Source organism: Pseudoliparis swirei, chromosome 13 (genome assembly GCF_029220125.1).
Source record: "Pseudoliparis swirei isolate HS2019 ecotype Mariana Trench chromosome 13, NWPU_hadal_v1, whole genome shotgun sequence".
NCBI lineage: Eukaryota > Metazoa > Chordata > Actinopteri > Perciformes > Liparidae > Pseudoliparis > Pseudoliparis swirei.
Genome location: NC_079400.1, coordinates 3,144,809 through 3,166,359, shown reverse-complemented (window position 1 = coordinate 3,166,359; position 21,551 = coordinate 3,144,809). Strand labels below are relative to the sequence as shown.

Here is a 21,551-nt window from a genome sequence, read left to right as displayed (position 1 = left end):
CTGTTTCAACCCGTGGAACTGATATAAGCCACACGTGACTCAAGTTATTCTACTAAAACATGCACAGTCCTTTTTTGATGGTGTACATCGTGTTTCGATAAATCTTGGTCCAGTATATTAGTAGACAGGTGTTCTGACCCGGGCCAGGCGTCACAAGCTCTCAGAGAACCCGACATGCTCTGGTGTTTGTTCTCCTGCCCCTCGTTGCACGTGGTGGTCGGTTTCTCCTGCTTACAACCCTGACAGGTTTTCTCAGAATCTGGCAACTCTCAAATTTCCAGCAGATTTTGCTCCATTAAATAAACCCCGTCCTGTCATGAGGCCAACCGCCACAGCTGGGTAAACATTGCAACAGGGGCTACCAACTGGCTGAGCGACCAAGTAATCACGATGTGATGAATGGGACTGAATGGAGAGAGAGAGAGAGAGAGAGAGGGCTTGGATATGTCATTGCAGGAAAATTACAGGTGTTTTACGGCTCGGTCTCATTCAGCAGCTCCACGGCCATCTTCCATTTAGGAATGTGCTTTGTCATCAAGACAACAAGAAATCCTTGTTGTGTATACTCTGGGTCATGTGACTCCTATTTGGTACGTACTAAAATTTAAATGTCCCTCCTAAACCCTCTTCATGTCCGCCTACATCTCTCCTTCTGCATCCATAGCTCCCCCCCCCCCCCCTCTCTCTCTTTCTCTCAGGCTGCTGCTTCCAGCCAACATCCCAGCAGACCTCAGCGGCAATTGTTTTCCATTTCTCCATCCTTCCCTCAGCACAATGGCTGTTTGACCGAGGTGAAGGAGCACACACACACACACACACACACACACACACACACACACTATACAATGCAATGGTACCAACAGACGCAACAACCAAGTGGACAGGTCAGAAACGCATTTCCAGGCATAAAGATGCACACCGGCCTCCATTCACATGTATAGTGCAGATAAACAGACACACACAGACGGCTCATTATCGAGCCCTTATCTCCCCTACTGTCCTCTCTGATCATTACTGTCCTAACTACAGCAAGCTGCTCCGACGCTGATAACAGAAACACACACACACACACACATTCGCACAACCGTGTTCTGCTTGACTCGTGGGGACGTCGTTTTGGACGTCGTGGAGGCTCACTCTCACTGTAATGTAATAATTAAAACAAGAACCGTTCAACAAACTCTGGGGTCTTCACAAAAGATCGGGATGGTTGAATCACGCATTCCCCCACACACACACACACACACACACACACAAATAACACCTAATCAGACTGAATGTGGGCTAAAGGACACCTCACCAGCGCTGTTGAAGTGCTCAGACTATGAGCAGTGTGACGGGAAAGACGGGATTATGAGGATGTGCTCGATGTTGCCAGTGACGGCCTCCCCTCTGTGCATCTTCCTCTTCGTTTGTTCGTCTCCCTCACTCTTCTCCTTCTCTTCAGCTCGTCTCTTTTAGATACGTACGATACATCTTCTTCCCTTCTTGTCATTATTCTTTCCCTCCTAAAACTGCTCCTCTTTTTTTATGTCTCCCTCTCTGTATTGAAATTCTGTTTCTGCCTTTTCCTTTAAACTCTTTGTTTTCATTAATTTTTTTACAATACCCTCCGTGCCGAGCCGTGCTTTGGTTCTGTCGGGTTCTGGCATTATTTTAACACTATTAACATTACAATTTGTTTTTATTTTCAAAATGACAGGAGCGAAAAATGCCATATAATAAACAGCGAACTAACCTCGACCGCTCGGGAAATGCGGGAAAATGTCGGGAAATATCAAACCTCAGTAAAAACGTTATAAATGACCTCACTCTCGGTTAGTAAGTAGTTATTACAAGTGTTGTTTTTTCTTGCGTTTACTCTTTTCACCCGATTCAATACCCATAGATTGATCTTTGTAAAACTGGAACAGACAAAACAATTTATAAAATGAATTAAGAAGTTCAACATACTTTCGAAATCGTCTCCAGCAGAAGGGGCACTTTTCTCATCCAGGGATAAAGGGGAGGAGCTTGAGCACCACGAGGGGTCTACCTGTGCACGTGCCGACATGAACACCGACCCAACGGCAACCGTTCATTCCCTTCCCAGAGCGTTACTAATCGACGGTAGGACTGTTCACATGAGGCTGTTGAGTGAAGGCTCTTAATTACCTTCGCATTGAAAATGCGGAAGGTTATGTTTTGATCGCTGTGTATTTATTTATTTATTTGTATCCGTGTTACTCGCAGAACTCAAAAAGTGTTTAACCGAATCGCATGAAATTTGGTGGGATGATTGTTTATTATCCGGGGACCATTTGATTAGATTTTGGGATCGATCGGGTCAAAGGTCAAGGTCATGGAAAGGTCAAAACCTTCTTTTTACCATAACACGGTCAATTTATATCCAATTGGCATGCAACTAATGCCAACATTTTCATAATTCAATGCCCAATCTTGTGATATGCGATGGTATGCGCTCTACCGAGTGCCCATTCTAGTTGCCTGAAGTAATAACTTTTAAGTGCTGGCTGGAGCTCTGTGGGTTCGGTCTTCTCCCGCTGTGGCCATTTTCCTGAAAGGTAATTTTCACTTCACGTCTCCATGACCCTTTCTAAGAGCTTTTTGGTTGAAATCCAAACAGTTTTTTGATGAGGCCGTTGTTGCAATATTACACGATCAGACAGGTTTTTAAAACAGTTGCTTCTGGTCTGTTGAGAACATCAGCTCAGAGGGCTGTCGTTAAAAGGCTTTGGTGGTGCGCCAGGATTGGTGATTCGATTACAGAGACTCAGTCGTCAAGTGTCTCTGCGTCTACTTTCTCTTTTCGTGACCCTTTTATCACTTTTTGCTTTCCAGTCTTGTCATAATTGGCAACTGACGACAAACACTACGAACTCGAGCGGAGCACTTTGACGTACGGCTATTTAAAAACATGTGAGAGAAAAAGAACCAGGAGTCTGTTCAAGGGCTTTGATAAAAGGAGGGACTCAAGAGGGAAGGTGACTTATGAGAAGGGGATGAGACAGTAAAAGAATGCATGTACACTACCGTTCAAAAGTTTGGGGTCACTTAGAAATGTCTTTATTTTTCAAAGAAAAGCACTGTTTTTTCGATAAAGATAACATTAATCAAAAATACACACTATACATTGTTAATGTGGTAAATGACTATTCTAGGTGGAAACGTCTGGTTTCTAATGAAATATCTCCAGAGGTGTATAGAGGCCCATTTCCATCAACTATCACTCCAGTGTTCTAATGGTACATTGTGTTTGATAATCACCTTAGAAGACTAATGTCTGATGAGAAAACTCTTGTGCAATTATGTTAGCACAGCTGAAAACAGTTATGCTGGTGATATAAGCGATACAACTGGCCTTCCTTTGAGCTTGAAATTTATAGAACAAAATTAATACTTCAAATATTAATCATTATTTCTAACCTTGTCAATGACTTGACATTTTATATTAATTTGATAAATAAAAGTGTGATTTTTCATGGAAGACACGAAATTGTCTGGGTGACCCCAAACTTTTGAACGGTAGTGTACATCATGTCTGTATGAATATGTCTGTGAGTGTGTCTGTGGACAGTAGCATCTCCCCTCACAGTCACCAGCATGCTCATGCGCTGACATAATAAATTACATTTGAAACTGGAGACTCAAGTCCAATGAAAAGCCGTGGCGCTTTAATTTCTGTTTAATTTACCACATTGAGGTTGACACCTTTATCCAACTGAATTAGAGTAATAACGAATGAGTGGGAGAGAGGACGATGACATCAGTGTGGGTGGCCTTTTCTGTGCTAAGGTCAATTTGCTTTTACCATAAATGTAATCGTCTCCAGCTTTTAATGTTCGTCTCACTCGATCCTGCGCGTTGGCCGTCACGTTACCTTTCATCGAAAGCAAAGATGAAAGCACCACGCTGATGAAATGAGTCATTTAAAAGCTGCCAACGTTTTGCTCAGAAGCTCCCTTCTCTTGTCTCTCCTGATCGTTACGGAATCGACTGACGAGACTGAGGAGAACAAACCGTCTGACTTTGTGCTTTTACGGAGGCTCCGTTTCACCGGATTTCCTTTGATCTGGTGCGATAGACGAGGAAGGCTGAATCTGTCCAACCACACCAGCCTTCCTTTTCCCATCTTCAAGCTCCACTTAAGCTGCTTTCTAATGCGCTGCTACAGCACAATGTTCGATTTCTATGCATTACGTGTTTTGTTGTTGCTTTCATTGGCTGAACTGATTCCATCTGCCCATCTCTGTCTCAGCGCTTCTCTATTCTTTACCTGCTTGTCTACTTGTTTGTTTCAATTTGCTTCAATATGTCAGGCTGGCAGCTCATCTGCTCCTCTAAAGACTGTTCTGCACGTACGTCTGCCTCACTCGCGTCTTCCTTACCGCTCCTCTACACTGGTGTTCTCTCCCCTCAGACTTCCACTGTAGCTTCTCTCTTTAGCTTTCCTTTCTCTGAAACTTCCACTCCACATATCAGAACCGCTCCCCTCTACTCTTCTCTCCCTAGAACCTCCTCAGTCTGTCTTTCTTTCTCTTCCGTGTTACTCTCTCACGCTCTCTCTCTCTCTCTCTCTCCTAACCTCACCCCTCTGCCTCCCAGCTCCAAGCACATCTTATAAATAACAACGCCATAGTTGTTTGGCATTTTGTTGTCACAGTCGTAACACCGCCAGGGGCCATCGACGTGCACTCGGCTGTTTGTACACGCCGACAGCAAAAACAGGAAGGAGGCAACAAAAGGGTGAGGGGTGAGAAGAGGAATCGACATGTTTTCAACCAAGACCAGAGAGAAAACTTCATCTGAACGATGACACAGTGAAAAACAGCCTGGGGTCAAATTGACCCCAAAGAACACCGACATTAAACATTGAATGGGGTCAAATTGACCCTAAAGGTAACAGGAGGGTTAAGACACGACCGGTTTGCAAGTCCTCTCTCGCTCCGTGGTTCTCTGACTCGGTGCGTGCCGAGGGAAAACTGAACATGCAGACGACCTGCTCGCCTTTCATCCATCCATCCATCCATCCATTCTCATCCGCTTATTCCGGGGTCGGGTCGCGGGGGCAGCAGACCCAGCTGGCTGACCCAGACTTCCCTCTCAGCCCGCAACATGTTCCAGCTCATTCTGGGGGATCCCGAGGCGTTCCCAGGCCAGCCGGGCGATGTGATCCCTCCAGCGGGTCGTCTATCAGTCTCTTCTCTCCTCCTTCTCTGCAGCCAAAAACTCTTTCGACTAAACCAAAATTCAATTATGTTTCTCCAACCCGAAACAACTCTTCCCGATCTTTTCCTGCCTCCTTGACCCCCTTTGCCCCCCCCCCCCTCCCACCCTTCTCCCAACACTTTGTTGACTACTTTACAAACAAGAAGGATGACATCGTGGCTCTTGAACGTCACATACTCATGGCATCTTTTGTAATTTGGCACCACTTGGCTGGCAACCCTCATTTGAATCGTGTCAACGATGTGCAGAGCTGGGTCAGTGTGGGCTCCTGCATGTCAACACGTGTTATTTGTTGCTTTGCGGTTGAATGGCCATCCTCCTCTGCTCTATTGAAGCCTGGACTGCATGTATAAGTACGGCTCATGGCTCCATGTTTTTCTATGTGACAATGTGAGTTTGCTACCTCCTATCTCTGATACACTCGGATACGATCCACAGCATTTCATTGTGCATATATTGTCCACAATACATTGAGCAGATTATAGGTTTTTGCCGTATATGCACTTTATATACATAAAGCCAAAAAGTGTCATAGGATAACACATTTTGGATTCATAAAGGCATTTGTAATTGGTATAATCTGTTGTTGTTAAATGTACACAGCTTTTAACAGATCCCTTGCGTCCGTCACTCTGTGTCATTAAAGTAATTAATATGAGTAATGCTGCCTTGCCCTTGGGTAGAGGCCAGTCTTTTGAAACCATACAAAATCAGTAAGCAGCATTCGTAAGCTCCTAAAACCACACTGGTACAATTAGCTTTGATTCAATGGAGCTGGGATAATTAATTCTAAGCTGGTACATACACTGTTCTCTGTGCTCTGTGCTCCATGCTGTGTGACCACAACATGGAATTAGAAGAGCAACCTCCACACACACCCACACAAATACAACAAAGTTAAATATAATGCACACATGCAGGTTTTAAGAATATTTGTAGTGTAATAGCATTTACAGTTTGTTTTGCTGAAAATATTATTTTACAAAAAGAAAATATACAAATGTATAACCTTGTAGAAATCACCACACAAGGATGATGGTTTTTTTTTTATAACATAAGATGAAAACAAGGAGAAAAAAGACACACAAAAAAGACAACAAAAAAACAAGACAAAACAAAACAAATACATTACACAAACTTTTCCCCATCCCACCCCTCCCCTTGTATGGCTCTGTTTCCTTTCATTTATACATCTACGCAGTCTCTACACAGTTTACCTACACCCATCCGTACACATTTATATCTACACAAACCAATACAGCACTCACAACAAAATAAAACCAAAATAAAAAATAAATAACCTGCAGCGGACTTAATTTGACGCCGGTCTCACACCACCACGATCAGCCAAGTCCAGAGATGGCAGAATATCTATGATATTTATGTTTTTCTGTATTGACGCTAAAGTCGCAATAACTCCAAAACAAGCTCATTGTTTGAGAATGTACGATGCTTCAAAAAATAATTTTAATAAAGAAAGATGGACAACTGGGAAATGCTTTGACTTGTGATTAAGGCTGACGAGAGGAGAGAAACAGGAAGACAGAAAACAAAATAAAAGAATGACACTAAACTAATACTATCCCTCTAGCAAGCGAACAAGCCGTCACACAAATATCGAGTCAACCAGCCGAAAATATGATGTTTCATCCTCTCTTGCAATTTAGAGCTCAGTCTGATGACTTGGATATTGTGCCTGACAGACAGCATGGGGACACATAGATGTACAGAAGGGTTGATACAAAACTAGGATGGCAGAAGAAATATGCATTAACCCTCCTGTTACCTTTAAGGTCAATTTGACCCCATTCAATGTTTAATGTCGGTGTTCTTTGGGGTCAATTTGACCCCAGGCTGTTTGTCACTGTGTCAAACATATAAGAAATATCAACTTTTTTATATATTTAAAGGGCTATTTAGGTAGTCAACAAACACACAAAAAGTACCTCACACTTAAACTTGGAAAACAATATTAATTCTAATAATTTTCTGGAGGTTTTAATTGCTGGAGTCAAATTGACCCCACGGGTAAAATATGTCAGTAAATATCAAGGTAACAGGAGGGTTAAACATTGAATGGGGTCAAATTGACCCTACAGTAACAGGAGGGTTAAGAACATTAGAAGCTAGTGTCATATGTAAAAACACATCAGAATGACAGAAAGAGTCAATAAAAGGAAAACAAGTTAATGTATTGAATGAAAGGAGACCTGAAGACTGACAGATCAAGATAGAGAAACAGAGATACTAGCTGTAGATTATAGGCCAATTTCACATGTGACCTCAAGCCACCGTCTACCCAGCCAATCGCAGAACAAAAAACTCTGATGTGAACCAGTGACCTCGTAAAAGCAGCACCAACGGGAAGAGTTATAATGATGACTTGAGAGAGAGAGAGTGTGTGTGTGTGTGTGTGTGTGTGTGTGTGTGTGTGTGTGTCTGCACGGGAGGTAAGAGCATCATTTATTAATGTTGCTTGAGTTTATCGTGGGTGGCTAACGGCTTTAACGGCATTTCAAAGCATGAAAGTGAGGATGTGTGAAAGCAATTCTTCACATTTATTGTTGTACAGCTCCTGTGGACAGACATTTATGCATCTTGAGAATGAGGGAAAACACTTTATTTTCTTTTGTTAAAAAAACATCATTAGGCACCATTTCTTTATGATAACTTTTAGGCATTTTTAATGCATTTTCATTTCGTTAACAGCCCTCTATATGCTTTCCCACTGCTGGGGGCTCACAGTTGGCAATTTTTTGCAAAATTCAGACACACTAAAGCAAGCAAAGGTAGTGAAAGGCCAGATGAGTTTCCAGCAGACGAGGAAAGCAATCGATTCTAGTGTGCATATTTGTTTTGACTTGGAGTTTCTGGGATTTATACGATGAAAACAAACTTGGAAAAGTTCCTACATTATATTTTCATTCTTTTCTGGAATCTCCTTACACTAAAGCACATACTGAGTCGTAATTAAAACTGAATTAGGCGAGCAAAGACCATGCTGTTCAGACTTAGCACCTTCTGCTTCTACTGCCCTGGACTGTGATGTTGCCTGTTTGTGCTATAAATGTGGTAAAACCATAAGATCGTTGCTTTCATCCATCAGAGAAAGGTGAGAAATCATAGATTATGTTCTTTGAATGTTAAACATTCTTCTCCATAGTTAATTATACCTATATCATTTGTTTGTGAAAAAGAAAAGGTTGCATCTTGAAGGTTTCATCAACAACAAGTCAACTTTCTATTTATTTGTTAAACGCTGTACATCTAGAAATGCAGAAATAGACTCTGTGGCGCCGTAATGGACAACATTAAATTGCACACAGATGTAGATAAGCTCCATGGGAAGATCTCAGAGAGTGGGTAACAATTAAACCTGTCACTCATAATTATCAAGATTTTCCCATTAACCTTATTTTTACACTAATATATAGATATGTAGATATTAAATGTGTTTTGATTGTTAGTTACCTATTTACTACTTTGAGTTGTCAGTAGTGGAACCCTGCACATATTGGTACTCTATAACTTTAGCAATGTATAAAGAATACGTCACATTTCTAGGTACACAAGTTGCTCATATTCTTCTTCTGTTGTTTTATAAACATACAATTATATACATACTTTGAATCGTGTCAACGATGTGCAGAGCTGGGTCAGTGTGGGCTCCTGCATGTCAACACGTGTTATTTGTTGCTTTGCGGTTGAATGGCCATCCTCCTCTGCTCTATTGAAGCCTGGACTGCATGTATAAGTACGGCTCATGGCTCCATGTTTTTCTATGTGACAATGTGAGTTTGCTACCTCCTATCTCTGATACACTCGGATACGATCCACAGCATTTCATTGTGCATATATTGTCCACAATACATTGAGCAGATTATAGGTTTTTGCCGTATATGCACTTTATATACATAAAGCCAAAAAGTGTCATAGGATAACACATTTTGGATTCATAAAGGCATTTGTAATTGGTATAATCTGTTGTTGTTAAATGTACACAGCTTTTAACAGATCCCTTGCGTCCGTCACTCTGTGTCATTAAAGTAATTAATATGAGTAATGCTGCCTTGCCCTTGGGTAGAGGCCAGTCTTTTGAAACCATACAAAATCAGTAAGCAGCATTCGTAAGCTCCTAAAACCACACTGGTACAATTAGCTTTGATTCAATGGAGCTGGGATAATTAATTCTAAGCTGGTACATACACTGTGCTCTGTGCTGTGTGACCACAACATGGAATTAGAAGAGCAACCTCCACACACACCCACACAAATACAACAAAGTTAAATATAATGCACACATGCAGGTTTTAAGAATATTTGTAGTGTAATAGCATTTACAGTTTGTTTTGCTGAAAATATTATTTTACAAAAAGAAAATATACAAATGTATAACCTTGTAGAAATCACCACACAAGGATGATGGTTTTTTTTTTATAACATAAGATGAAAACAAGGAGAAAAAAGACACACAAAAAAGACAACAAAAAAACAAGACAAAACAAAACAAATACATTACACAAACTTTTCCCCATCCCACCCCTCCCCTTGTATGGCTCTGTTTCCTTTCATTTATACATCTACGCAGTCTCTACACAGTTTACCTACACCCATCCGTACACATTTATATCTACACAAACCAATACAGCACTCACAACAAAATAAAACCAAAATAAAAAATAAATAACCTGCAGCGGACTTAATTTGACGCCGGTCTCACACCACCACGATCAGCCGAGTCCAGAGATGGCAGAATATCTATGATATTTATGTATTTCTGTATTGACGCTAAAGTCGCAATAACGCCAAAACAAGCTCATTGTTTGAGAATGTACGATGCTCAAAAAAAATTTTTAATAAAGAAAGATGGACAACTGGGAGATGCTTTGACTTGTGATTAAGGCTGACGAGAGGAGAGAAACAGGAAGACAGTAAACAAAATAAAAGAATGACACTAAACTAATACTATCCCTCTAGCAAGCGAACAAGCCGTCACACAAATATCGAGTCAACCAGCCGAAAATATGATGTTTCATCCTCTCTTGCAATTTAGATCTCAGTCTGATGACTTGGATATTGTGCCTGACAGACAGCATGGGGACACACAGATGTACAGAAGGGTTGATACAAAACTAGAATGGCAGAAGAAATATGCATTAAACATTGAATGGGGTCAAATTGACCCTAAGGTAACAGGAGGGTTAAGAACATTAGAAGCTAGTGTCATATGTAAAAACACATCAGAATGACAGAAAGAGTCAATAAAAGGAAAACAAGTTAATGTATTGAATGAAAGGAGACCTGAAGACTGACAGATCAAGATAGAGAAACAGAGATACTAGCTGTAGATTATAGGCCAATTTCACATGTGACCTCAAGCCACCGTCTACCCAGCCAATCGCAGAACAAAAAACTCCGATGTGAACCAGTGACCTCGTAAAAGCAGCACCAACGGGAAGAGTTATAATGATGACTTGAGAGAGAGAGTGTGTGTGTGTGTGTGTGTGTCTGCACGGGAGGTAAGAGCATCATTTATTAATGTTGCTTGAGTTTATCGTGGGTGGCTAACGGCTTTAACGGCATTTCAAGGCATGAAAGTGAGGATGTGTGATAGCAATTCTTCACATTTATTGCTACTGTGGACAGACATTTATGCAGCTTGAGAATGAGGGAAAACACTTTATTTTCTTTTGTTAAAAAAACATCATTAGGCACCATTTCTTTATGATAACTTTTAGGCATTTTTAATGCATTTTCATTTCGTTAACATCCCTCTATATGCTTTCCCACTGCTGGGGGCTCACAGTTGGGTGCAAAATTCAGACACACTAAAGCAAGCAAAGGTAGTGAAAGGCCAGATGAGTTTCCAGCAGACGAGGAAAGCAATCGATTCTAGTGTGCATATTTGTTTTGACTTGGAGTTTCTGGGATTTATACGATGAAAACAAACTTGGAAAAGTTCCTACATTATATTTTCATTCTTTTCTGGAATCTCCTTACACTAAAGCACATACTGAGTCGTAATTAAAACTGAATTAGGCGAGCAAAGACCATGCTGTTCAGACTTAGCACCTTCTGCTTATACTGCCCTGGACTGTGATGTTGCATGTTTGTGCTATAAATGTGGTAAAACCATAAAATCGTTGCTTTCATCCATCAGAGAAAGGTGAGAAATCATAGATTATGTTCTTTGAATGTTAAACATTCTTCTCCATAGTTAATTATACCTATATCATTTGTTTGTGAAAAAGAAAAGGTTGCATCTTGAAGGTTTCATCAACAACAAGTCAACTTTCTATTTATTTGTTAAACGCTGTACATCTAGAAATGCAGAAATAGACTCTGTGGCGCCGTAATGGACAACATTAAATTGCACACAGATGTAGATAAGCTCCATGGGAAGATCTCAGAGAGTGGGTAACAATTAAACCTGTCACTCATAATTATCAAGATTTTCCCATTAACCTTATTTTTACACTAATATATAGATATGTAGATATTAAATGTGTTTTGATTGTTAGTTACCTATTTACTACTTTGAGTTGTCAGTAGTGGAACCCTGCACATATTGGTACTCTATAACTTTACGGTTCCACATTTCTAGGTACACAAGTTGCTCATATTCTTCTTCTGTTGTTTTATAAACATACAATTATATACATACAATGTATCTGCAGCATTAAAGCCATCATAAGTTCAGTGTCAACAGAGTGACTTCACTAACTGCACTTCCTGCCGCCCAGATATCCATAACGGTTTCATTTGAACAGACCTGGTATTTGTTTGTTTATTACTATGAAGTTCTTAATGGTATAATTACCAGTTACGGCAGGCGTTGCCAGAATCAGATACACCAGAATGTAACTATTTAACTAATTTGTAACTTCAAACTATGAATTAACACCTTTATGCCAAACAGTCAAGTTGCAGTTTCCATAAAAATTACTATATTATCAGAGATGTGTGTGAAATTCTCATAATAGGCCGATTAGTTATTAAAGATGTGACATGTGACCAGCAAAATGTGATCGTCAATGATTTAAAGTTATTGTCAGTGCTTCATTTGAAGATATGCCCTCCGTGTGAATGGAACTGCAAACAACCCAAAACAATGTCTTCAGCCATGGTTGTTGCGTGTGTGTGAGCGTGTGTGTGCGTGTGTGTGTGTGTGTGGCGTGTGTGTGTCGTGTGTGTGTGTGTGGCGTACGTGTGTGTGTGCGTGTAAGTATTGTGTGTGTGTGAGTGTGCGTGTGTGTGTGCGTGTGCTGGCGTGTGTGTGTAAAAAATAATTTTAATAAAGAAAGATGGACAACTGGGAAATGCTTTGACTTGTGATTAAGGCTGACGAGAGGAGAGAAACAGGAAGACAGAAAACAAAATAAAAGAATGACACTAAACTAATACTATCCTCTAGCAAGAACAATGTCACACAAATATCGAGTCAACCAGCCGAAAATATGATGTTTCATCCTCTCTTGCAATTTAGAGCTCAGTCTGATGACTTGGATATTGTGCCTGACAGACAGCATGGGGACACATAGATGTACAGAAGGGTTGATACAAAACTAGGATGGCAGAAGAAATATGCATTAAACATTGAATGGGGTCAAATTGACCCTACAGTAACAGGAGGGTTAAGAACATTAGAAGCTAGTGTCATATGTAAAAACACATCAGAATGACAGAAAGAGTCAATAAAAGGAAAACAAGTTAATGTATTGAATGAAAGGAGACCTGAAGACTGACAGATCAAGATAGAGAAACAGAGATACTAGCTGTAGATTATAGGCCAATTTCACATGTGACCTCAAGCCACCGTCTACCCAGCCAATCGCAGAACAAAAAACTCTGATGTGAACCAGTGACCTCGTAAAAGCAGCACCAACGGGAAGAGTTATAATGATGACTTGAGAGAGAGTGTGTGTGTGTGTGTGTGTGTGTGTGTGTGTGTGTGTCTGCACGGGAGGTAAGAGCATCATTTATTAATGTTGCTTGAGTTTATCGTGGGTGGCTAACGGCTTTAACGGCATTTCAAAGCATGAAAGTGAGGATGTGTGAAAGCAATTCTTCACATTTATTGTTGTACAGCTCCTGTGGACAGACATTTATGCATCTTGAGAATGAGGGAAAACACTTTATTTTCTTTTGTTAAAAAAACATCATTAGGCACCATTTCTTTATGATAACTTTTAGGCATTTTTAATGCATTTTCATTTCGTTAACATCCCTCTATATGCTTTCCCACTGCTGGGGGCTCACAGTTGGCAATTTTTTGCAAAATTCAGACACACTAAAGCAAGCAAAGGTAGTGAAAGGCCAGATGAGTTTCCAGCAGACGAGGAAAGCAATCGATTCTAGTGTGCATATTTGTTTTGACTTGGAGTTTGGGATTTATACGATGAAAACAAACTTGGAAAAGTTCCTACATTATATTTTCATTCTTTTCTGGAATCTCCTTACACTAAAGCACATACTGAGTCGTAATTAAAACTGAATTAGGCGAGCAAAGACCATGCTGTTCAGACTTAGCACCTTCTGCTTCTACTGCCCTGGACTGTGATGTTGCCTGTTTGTGCTATAAATGTGGTAAAACCATAAGATCGTTGCTTTCATCCATCAGAGAAAGGTGAGAAATCATAGATTATGTTCTTTGAATGTTAAACATTCTTCTCCATAGTTAATTATACCTATATCATTTGTTTGTGAAAAAGAAAGGTTGCATCTTGAAGGTTTCATCAACAACAAGTCAACTTTCTATTTATTTGTTAAACGCTGTACATCTAGAAATGCAGAAATAGACTCTGTGGCGCCGTAATGGACAACATTAAATTGCACACAGATGTAGATAAGCTCCATGGGAAGATCTCAGAGAGTGGGTAACAATTAAACCTGTCACTCATAATTATCAAGATTTTCCCATTAACCTTATTTTTACACTAATATATAGATATGTAGATATTAAATGTGTTTTGATTGTTAGTTACCTATTTACTACTTTGAGTTGTCAGTAGTGGAACCCTGCACATATTGGTACTCTATAACTACGTCACATTTCTAGGTACACAAGTTGCTCATATTCTTCTTCTGTTGTTTTATAAACATACAATTATATACATACAATGTATCTGCAGCATTAAAGCCATCATAAGTTCAGTGTCAACAGAGTGACTTCACTAACTGCACTTCCTGCCGCCCAGATATCCATAACGGTTTCATTTGAACAGACCTGGTATTTGTTTGTTTATTACTATGAAGTTCTTAATGGTATAATTACCAGTTACGGCAGGCGTTGCCAGAATCAGATACACCAGAATGTAACTATTTAACTAATTTGTAACTTCAAACTATGAATTAACACCTTTATGCCAAACAGTCAAGTTGCAGTTTCCATAAAAATTACTATATTATCAGAGATGTGTGTGAAATTCTCATAATAGGCCGATTAGTTATTAAAGATGTGACATGTGACCAGCAAAATGTGATCGTCAATGATTTAAAGTTATTGTCAGTGCTTCATTTGAAGATATGCCCTCCGTGTGAATGGAACTGCAAACAACCCAAAACAATGTCTTCAGCCATGGTTGTTGCGTGTGTGTGAGCGTGTGTGTGTGTGTGTGTGAGCGTGTGTGTGTGTGAGCGTGTGTGTGAGCGTGTGTGTGAGCGTGTGTGTGTGAGCGTGTGTGTGAGCGTGTGTGTGTGTGAGCGTGTGTGTGAGCGTGTGTGTGTGTGAGCGTGTGCGTGTGTGTGTGAGCGTGTGTGTGCGTGTGTGTGTGAGCGTGTGAGCATGTGTGTGTGAGCGTGTGTGTGTGTGAGCGTGTGTGTGAGCGTGTGTGTGTGTGAGCGTGCATGTGTGTGTGCGTGTGAGCGTGTGTGTGTCTGAGCGTGTGTGTGTGTGAGTGTGTGTGTGTGTGTGAGCGTGTGTAAGTAAGTAAGTAAAAGTTTATTTATATAGCGCCCTTCGCAGTACGAATACACAGAGTGCTTTACAATAAAAACAATAAAAACAGTAAAAACAGTACAACATCATCAATATCATCATGTTAAACAAAGCAGCAAGGTGCAGAAGCCAGTGCTACATTACAAATTGCTGGTGCATTACCTCCAGTACACAAGACTTTTGAGCAGTCACAAACGCAGTAGAAGAAACCAACAAACAGTAAATTAAACATAGAGAGCAGAAAACCGATAACACACAGAAACCTAACCCAGAAATGCCTGTTTGTAGAGATGTGTTTTTAGCTGATTTCTGAAGCTATTTTCGGACTGAGCTGCTCTCAACACCTGCGGAAGTGTGTTCCACAGGCGTGGGGCCACTGCAGCAAAGGACCGATCGCCTTTTGGTTTAATCGTGTGCGCGGCACTGCCAGGAGCCCCTGGTCAGCTGACCGTAAGGACCGGCTGGGGGTGTGCTGTATGATGAGGTCATGTATATAACTGGGGGCGAGGCCGTGTATGGACTTAAAGGTAAAGAGAAGTACTTTGTACTGGATCCTGTACTGGATTGGTAACCAGTGTAGGGCAGCCAGTATAGGGGTAATGTGACACGATTTCTTTGACCTGGTGAGTAATCTGGCAGCTGCATTTTGAACCAGTTGGAGGCGGTTTATGGATGCCTGGTTTAGACAGGTGAACAGTGAGTTGCAATAATCCAGTCTGGAGGATACAAAGGCATGTATAGCCATTTCCATCTCAGAGTGGGCGATGATGGAACGCAATTTCGCGATGTTTCGCAGGTGGAAAAAGCAATTGCGACTCAGAGTCTTGACGTGTTTATCCAGCAGCATTGCCTGGTCAAAATGAATACCGAGGTTTTTGATGGTTGGGTGGACATTATTTTTGAGAGGGCCCAGATGTTCTAGTACCCTGGCTCTGGTGCCATCGGAGGCGATGACCAACACCTCGGTCTTGGTTGCATTTAACTGCAGGAGGTTGTTAGCCATCCAACCCCCGATGGCGGCTAAACACTCCATCAGGATGCTGAGGGACTGCATATGCTCCGGTTTAAAAGAGCAAAGCAGCTGGATGTCGTCAGCATAAAGGTGGTATGTGATGCCAGAGAATGTTCTGATCAGCTGACCCAATGGGATCACTAATAGGGCAAAGAGTAACGGGGCCAGCACCGAGCCTTGTGGTACCCCGCAGTGCAGAGGGGCGGAGTCGGATTTATATGGACCAGCTGACACTGAGAAATGTCTCTCACTGAGGTAAGAGGCAAACCATTTTAGTGCTAGACCTGACACCCCAACCCAGTTCTTTAGCCTATCTAGGAGAATACTATGGTCGACTGTGTCAAAAGCTGCACTCAGGTCTAGCAGGACCAGAACAGAACTTTTGCCACAGTCGGAGGCCATCATGATGTCATTAGATACTCCAAGAAGGGCAGACTCGGTGGAGTGTTTCTTACGGAAACCGGATTGAAACTTGTCACCAATATTGTGTGTGGCCAGGTGGAGGTTAAATTGGTTAGCTACAACTTTCTCCAGTACCTTTGAAATAAAAGGTAGCTTAGATATGGGCCTGTAGTTTAGGGGAGGAGGGGTCCAGGTTGGGCTTTTTGAGGAGAGGTTGGACAGCCGCCTGCTTAAAATAAGAAGGCACCACACCCGTGACCAGAGACATGTTTATAATTTTGACCAGACTGGGGGCAACAGAAGAGATAGCTTCTTTTAGCAGGGAGGTGGGCAGGATGTCTAGGGGACTAGAGGAGGTCTTCATGGCATTTACTACCTCCAACACCTCCTCCAGCTCAACAGGTGAGAAGTTGCTCATTGATGGTACGGAACCTGGACTGGGGACCGGGGGGCAGGGGGAGGGGGTGATGTTGGCTCTAACATCTGCAATCTTGTTTACAAAAAACAACAGGAAGGTGTTACATTCCTTGTCTGAAGACACAGGAATCGATGGAAGAGGCGAGCCACGATTTTGCTGATGGTGTTAAATAACACTTTGGGGTTGTTTTTGCTGGAGATAATGAGGTTTTTAAAGTAAGCAGCCCTAGTAGTTTCCACCAGAGTGTTAAAATCAGCTGTGAGATCTTTATAGAAGAGTCGATGGACTTCTAGGTTAGCAGCTCTCCACCGTCTCTCAGCTCTGCGCCGTTGTAGCCTGAGCGCATAGATTTCCTCATTCATCCAGGGAGATGGATTAGTTGGACGGACAGAGCGAGTGACAAGGGGAGCTACACTATCCAGAATGGCTGCGCAGTGGGCGTTAAACAAGCTCACTGCGCAGTCCACGTCATCAGACTGCGCCATCAAAACATTGCTGGGGAAACTAGTTCTGAAATTCACTACAGCTTTGTTATTTATAATGCGAGATATTTTCACACGTTTTTCTGGCACAAAATCATTGTCAAAAGATAAACTGAACATTACGGACATGTGGTCGGATAACAGCATATCTTCAATGCATACATTGTGAATGTGTGTGTGTGAGCGTGTGTGTGTGTGAGTGTGTGTGTGTGTGAGCGTGTGTGTGTGAGCGTGTGTGTGTGTGTGTGAGCGTGTGTGTGTGTGCGTGTGTGTGTGAGCGTGCATGTGTGTGTGCGTGTGTGAGCGTGTGTGTGTGTGAGTGTGCGTGTGTGTGAGCGTGTGTGTGTGAGCGTGTGTGTGTGAGCGTGTGTGTGCGTGTGTGTGTGTGTGTGTGTGAGCGTGTGTGAGTGTGTGTGTGCGTGTGTGATTACCTGTATTTGTCCTGAGTGAACACAGGAATGACAGAGGGCTGAAGGACCGTGATCTCTACTCGAGTTGTGCTTTCCCTCACTGGCTCACCATCATCATACGCCACCACCACCAGCTGTCAATCACAGACACAACCAGGTTAACACACAACCAGGTTAACACAGTCACATGGTGTCCACAGTGCTGACATTGCAAAGATATCAGCTCACGCCATTTCACAGCGTGCTGACGGCAGAGACAGACAAATGCAGGCCGATAATAAACCAAAATGAACGTCTACATTTCTGTTGCCAGCGTTCTGAAAGCCCGACATCTGCACGGGAACTGGAGAACAGAATAACACGGTCGCTCCAATCGGCTTCGGCCAATCGGCTTGCAGCGCCGTCACTGCGAGCCAAACACTCAAAGTCACGACTGTTTGCCCTCCTGGCTCCTGATTGGTGGAACGAGCTCCCCACGGACATCAGGAGAGCAGAACGTCTCGTCATTTCCCGCCGCACACTAAAAACACATCTTTTTTAAAACTATTTCTTGAATGAAAACAGATGAGCACTTCAGTGGCACTTGAACGACATTATTAGTTATTGCACTTTATAGTTTGAGTTTCTTGAAAAAGTTGTTTGTAGTCACGGTTGAATGCATTTATAGTGAGTCGCTTTGGATAAAAGCATCAGCTAAATGAAATGGAAAATGAGGGTTCTTCTTCTTCTTCTTCTTCATTTAATCGAGGTGTAACTACTGTTAACCGGGCCCAAAGGATTCCTAATGAAAGCCACAATTAATTATCAAGTTATTAAAATACTATCTTCCCTCCATCTTATTTAGTCAGTCATTGCTCCTCATAATGCACTGATAACTCTTTAACTGCTGGAAACTTACTCACATTGTTGGAACATGTGGTAGTTTAAGGCCCTTCTTAAAAGCACAATGCCTTTCTTTACTGCACTGCATATTTTAAATGGGTTGCTTCTTCGTTATAAATCAGTTGTTAGCCTTGAACACTTATTCCTGCCAACCTGCTCCAGAGACATCGATGAAAATACGCTGCGGTGCCGTTATAAAGCGATGCAAGGAAACGAGATAGAAATGTTCTACATATCGATGAGATTGTCATCTGTCGTTTATAAATGATACCTTGGACAGTTTTTATCTCGGTGATTATCCCAAAATGTGTTGGACCGATTCATTTTGTTCCAGCTAAACGAGGTAGAATTAGGCCCGAGTGACATCTTCAGGGGACGCTGAATCCTGGTTGTGTTAATTAACGCCCAGTGAAAAGATGAAATTAGAATGTCCCAAAGCCCCAGTGAGGGGTGCAGCTGGCAAAAGGCACTTTTGGAACTAATAGGCTGCTGCGGTATACTATGTACAGGGATAGAGACTCATGAGAGGGCTCTGTACAAAGACACCTTTATGCTTTAGGAATGACACGAGGAAGCAAGTACAACCTGCAAGTACAAAATGATCAGATTAATTTCTAAAGACTTAATTCATGTGATGCGGTCCCAATCTTCCACCTTCTAAACCCCAATATCCCAAAATTAAAGCACAACAGAGACGCGGTAATGATGCGTCTATTGGACGACAGTCCCAGTGTTCACAGTTAGAATAGATCCATTTGAATAATTGGGTATATTATTAAGTGATGCTGCATACTGTATTTACATTATGATAAACAGTAGGCTCACTGCAGCGTGGTTCATTTGAATAATACTCAGGCGACATTATAGTTTGATGGAAGTTAATATCTTCTGTGTGGTTTTAATTCAAAGTAAGTTCGACTTGCGACCCCCATCACGCCTGTGAGTGATCAGCAATTCAATGAGATTAAAGTATCCTTTATTCATTACATCTCAGGCATAGGAGGGTAAAATGATTTAGCTTTGGCTCTTCGATATTGCAGCATGATGCAAGGTCAGTGAGGAGCACGGACGACTCGACCCGTTTCCCTCCTCCAATGCTGAACTGCAATAGACGAATATTGCCATCTCTAGAACCCTGCTGCACTTGACTTTAAAAAGCAAAGTTTATATTAAGATTAGGAACACAATTATGCATCGCGTTGTGCATCATAATGAGTTTATTTCTTTTTAACTCCCCAGGAACTCTTCTCACCAGCCCTTGAACTCACCATGTGACCCCTTGTGGGTGTTGCCTAATGGAATACAATGCAGTGTCCGTTAAAGATTCCTGGAGAGCAGTTACAGTGTGCGTGTGCATACTTACGTTGAACTTGAGGTTGGGCTCTTCGTTGAGGTTAACTCTGGTTACAACATTTCCTGTCCGTTCCTCTACATCCAATAAACTGGCGGAGTATGGGAAAGCCTCCTGGTTCACTTTAAAGCGCACTCGACCTGCCGGGGTACCCTGAGGAGAGAACGAGTGCGCTTAGAACGACAGACTTATACGGATGTGGCATAAAAAAAAATTAAAAAAAATTGCATTCTTCTTGGAATACCGACGCACTTACAGGCCATTAACAATGCATACAATTAAATTCAGTTTGGTAATAACCGTGTTATGACTATTACAGTATTTAATATCAAACACAAATATTTTGGGCCTAAACGTCAAACAGTGCGTCTCCGTTCAAGTACAAATGAAGCAGTTAAGACACACATCACTATTTGAATTGTGTTAGGTCAAAGTTTAGGATCATGAATTGACCTTTCAAGTGCTGTTGATATAATGAGCGACCATCAGTGGACTAATCTGACTGAAAATGTCAGGAAATATTCATCAAATCAAGCCAAGGCTTCAGTCCCAGTACTGATAGCAGGTATCGGTACAATACCAGTGTAATAAAGCTGTATACCTCACTGTGTATGTTTAGGTAAGCTCCAGTGTTGCGTTTCATTCAAATAATGAATTGCAAACTCGCTCCGTTGTTAAACAATGTGTGATTAACAAAATAATTACAATTTAGCTGTGTGTCAGTGTAAACCTTGTTAATTCTAGTATATAATGTTCATAACATATACACATATGCACGTTCTCCCCGCGTGGGATCCCTCCGGGGGTCTCCGGCTTCCTCCCACAGTCCCAAAACATGCAGCTTGAGTTAATTGGAGAGTCTAAAATTGTCCGTCGGTGAGAATGTGAGCGTGAATGTTCGTCTGGCTCTACTTGTGCCCTGAGATCAACTGGGATCGGCTCCAGCAGCTTTGAGAATCAAATGGAATAATAAATAAAATAAAAATCTATATAAAATAATAAAAATAATAAAAAAATACATTAAAAAAGAAACTTTCTCTCTCATATATATATATATATATATATATATATATATATTAATGTATTTATTTATTCTGTTATATATATATATATATATTTAAAGGAATTTATTTATTCAGTTATATATATATATATAACTGAATTAATTCAATTGGTCTCATTGTTCTGTTTCAATGTAATTTATTTTTCAATTAGCCAGATGTTGCAGAAGCACTGCTGGGCATCTGTTCCAATGTAAGCTTTTATTATACAACGGCTCGTATTGAGTCACCTAAACTTCACTGCGGCCAATACTTATATTTTACTTTAGTGGTAAATTGTGGTTCTGAAGGGTATAAGTGACACTGACTTCCAAATATGATGTATATATAACCAAGGCTGTTAAGGTGCTGTTTAGTGGAGACTCGA

General features: G+C 41.3%; 1 protein-coding gene across 1 annotated transcript in view; it reads right to left on the bottom strand.

Annotated features, from left to right (window-relative positions):
* Nucleotides 1-21,551, bottom strand: part of LOC130204109 (protocadherin-15-like) — a 172,405-nt gene that overhangs the window by 55,245 nt on the left and 95,609 nt on the right. Inside the window, exons 25-26 of the mRNA XM_056430631.1 lie at nucleotides 20,136-20,276; nucleotides 17,912-18,024 (exon numbers count right to left, since the gene is read on the bottom strand). Of these exons, the coding sequence (XP_056286606.1) occupies nucleotides 17,912-18,024; nucleotides 20,136-20,276 (254 nt within the window). The remainder of the gene's footprint in view (nucleotides 1-17,911; nucleotides 18,025-20,135; nucleotides 20,277-21,551) is intronic.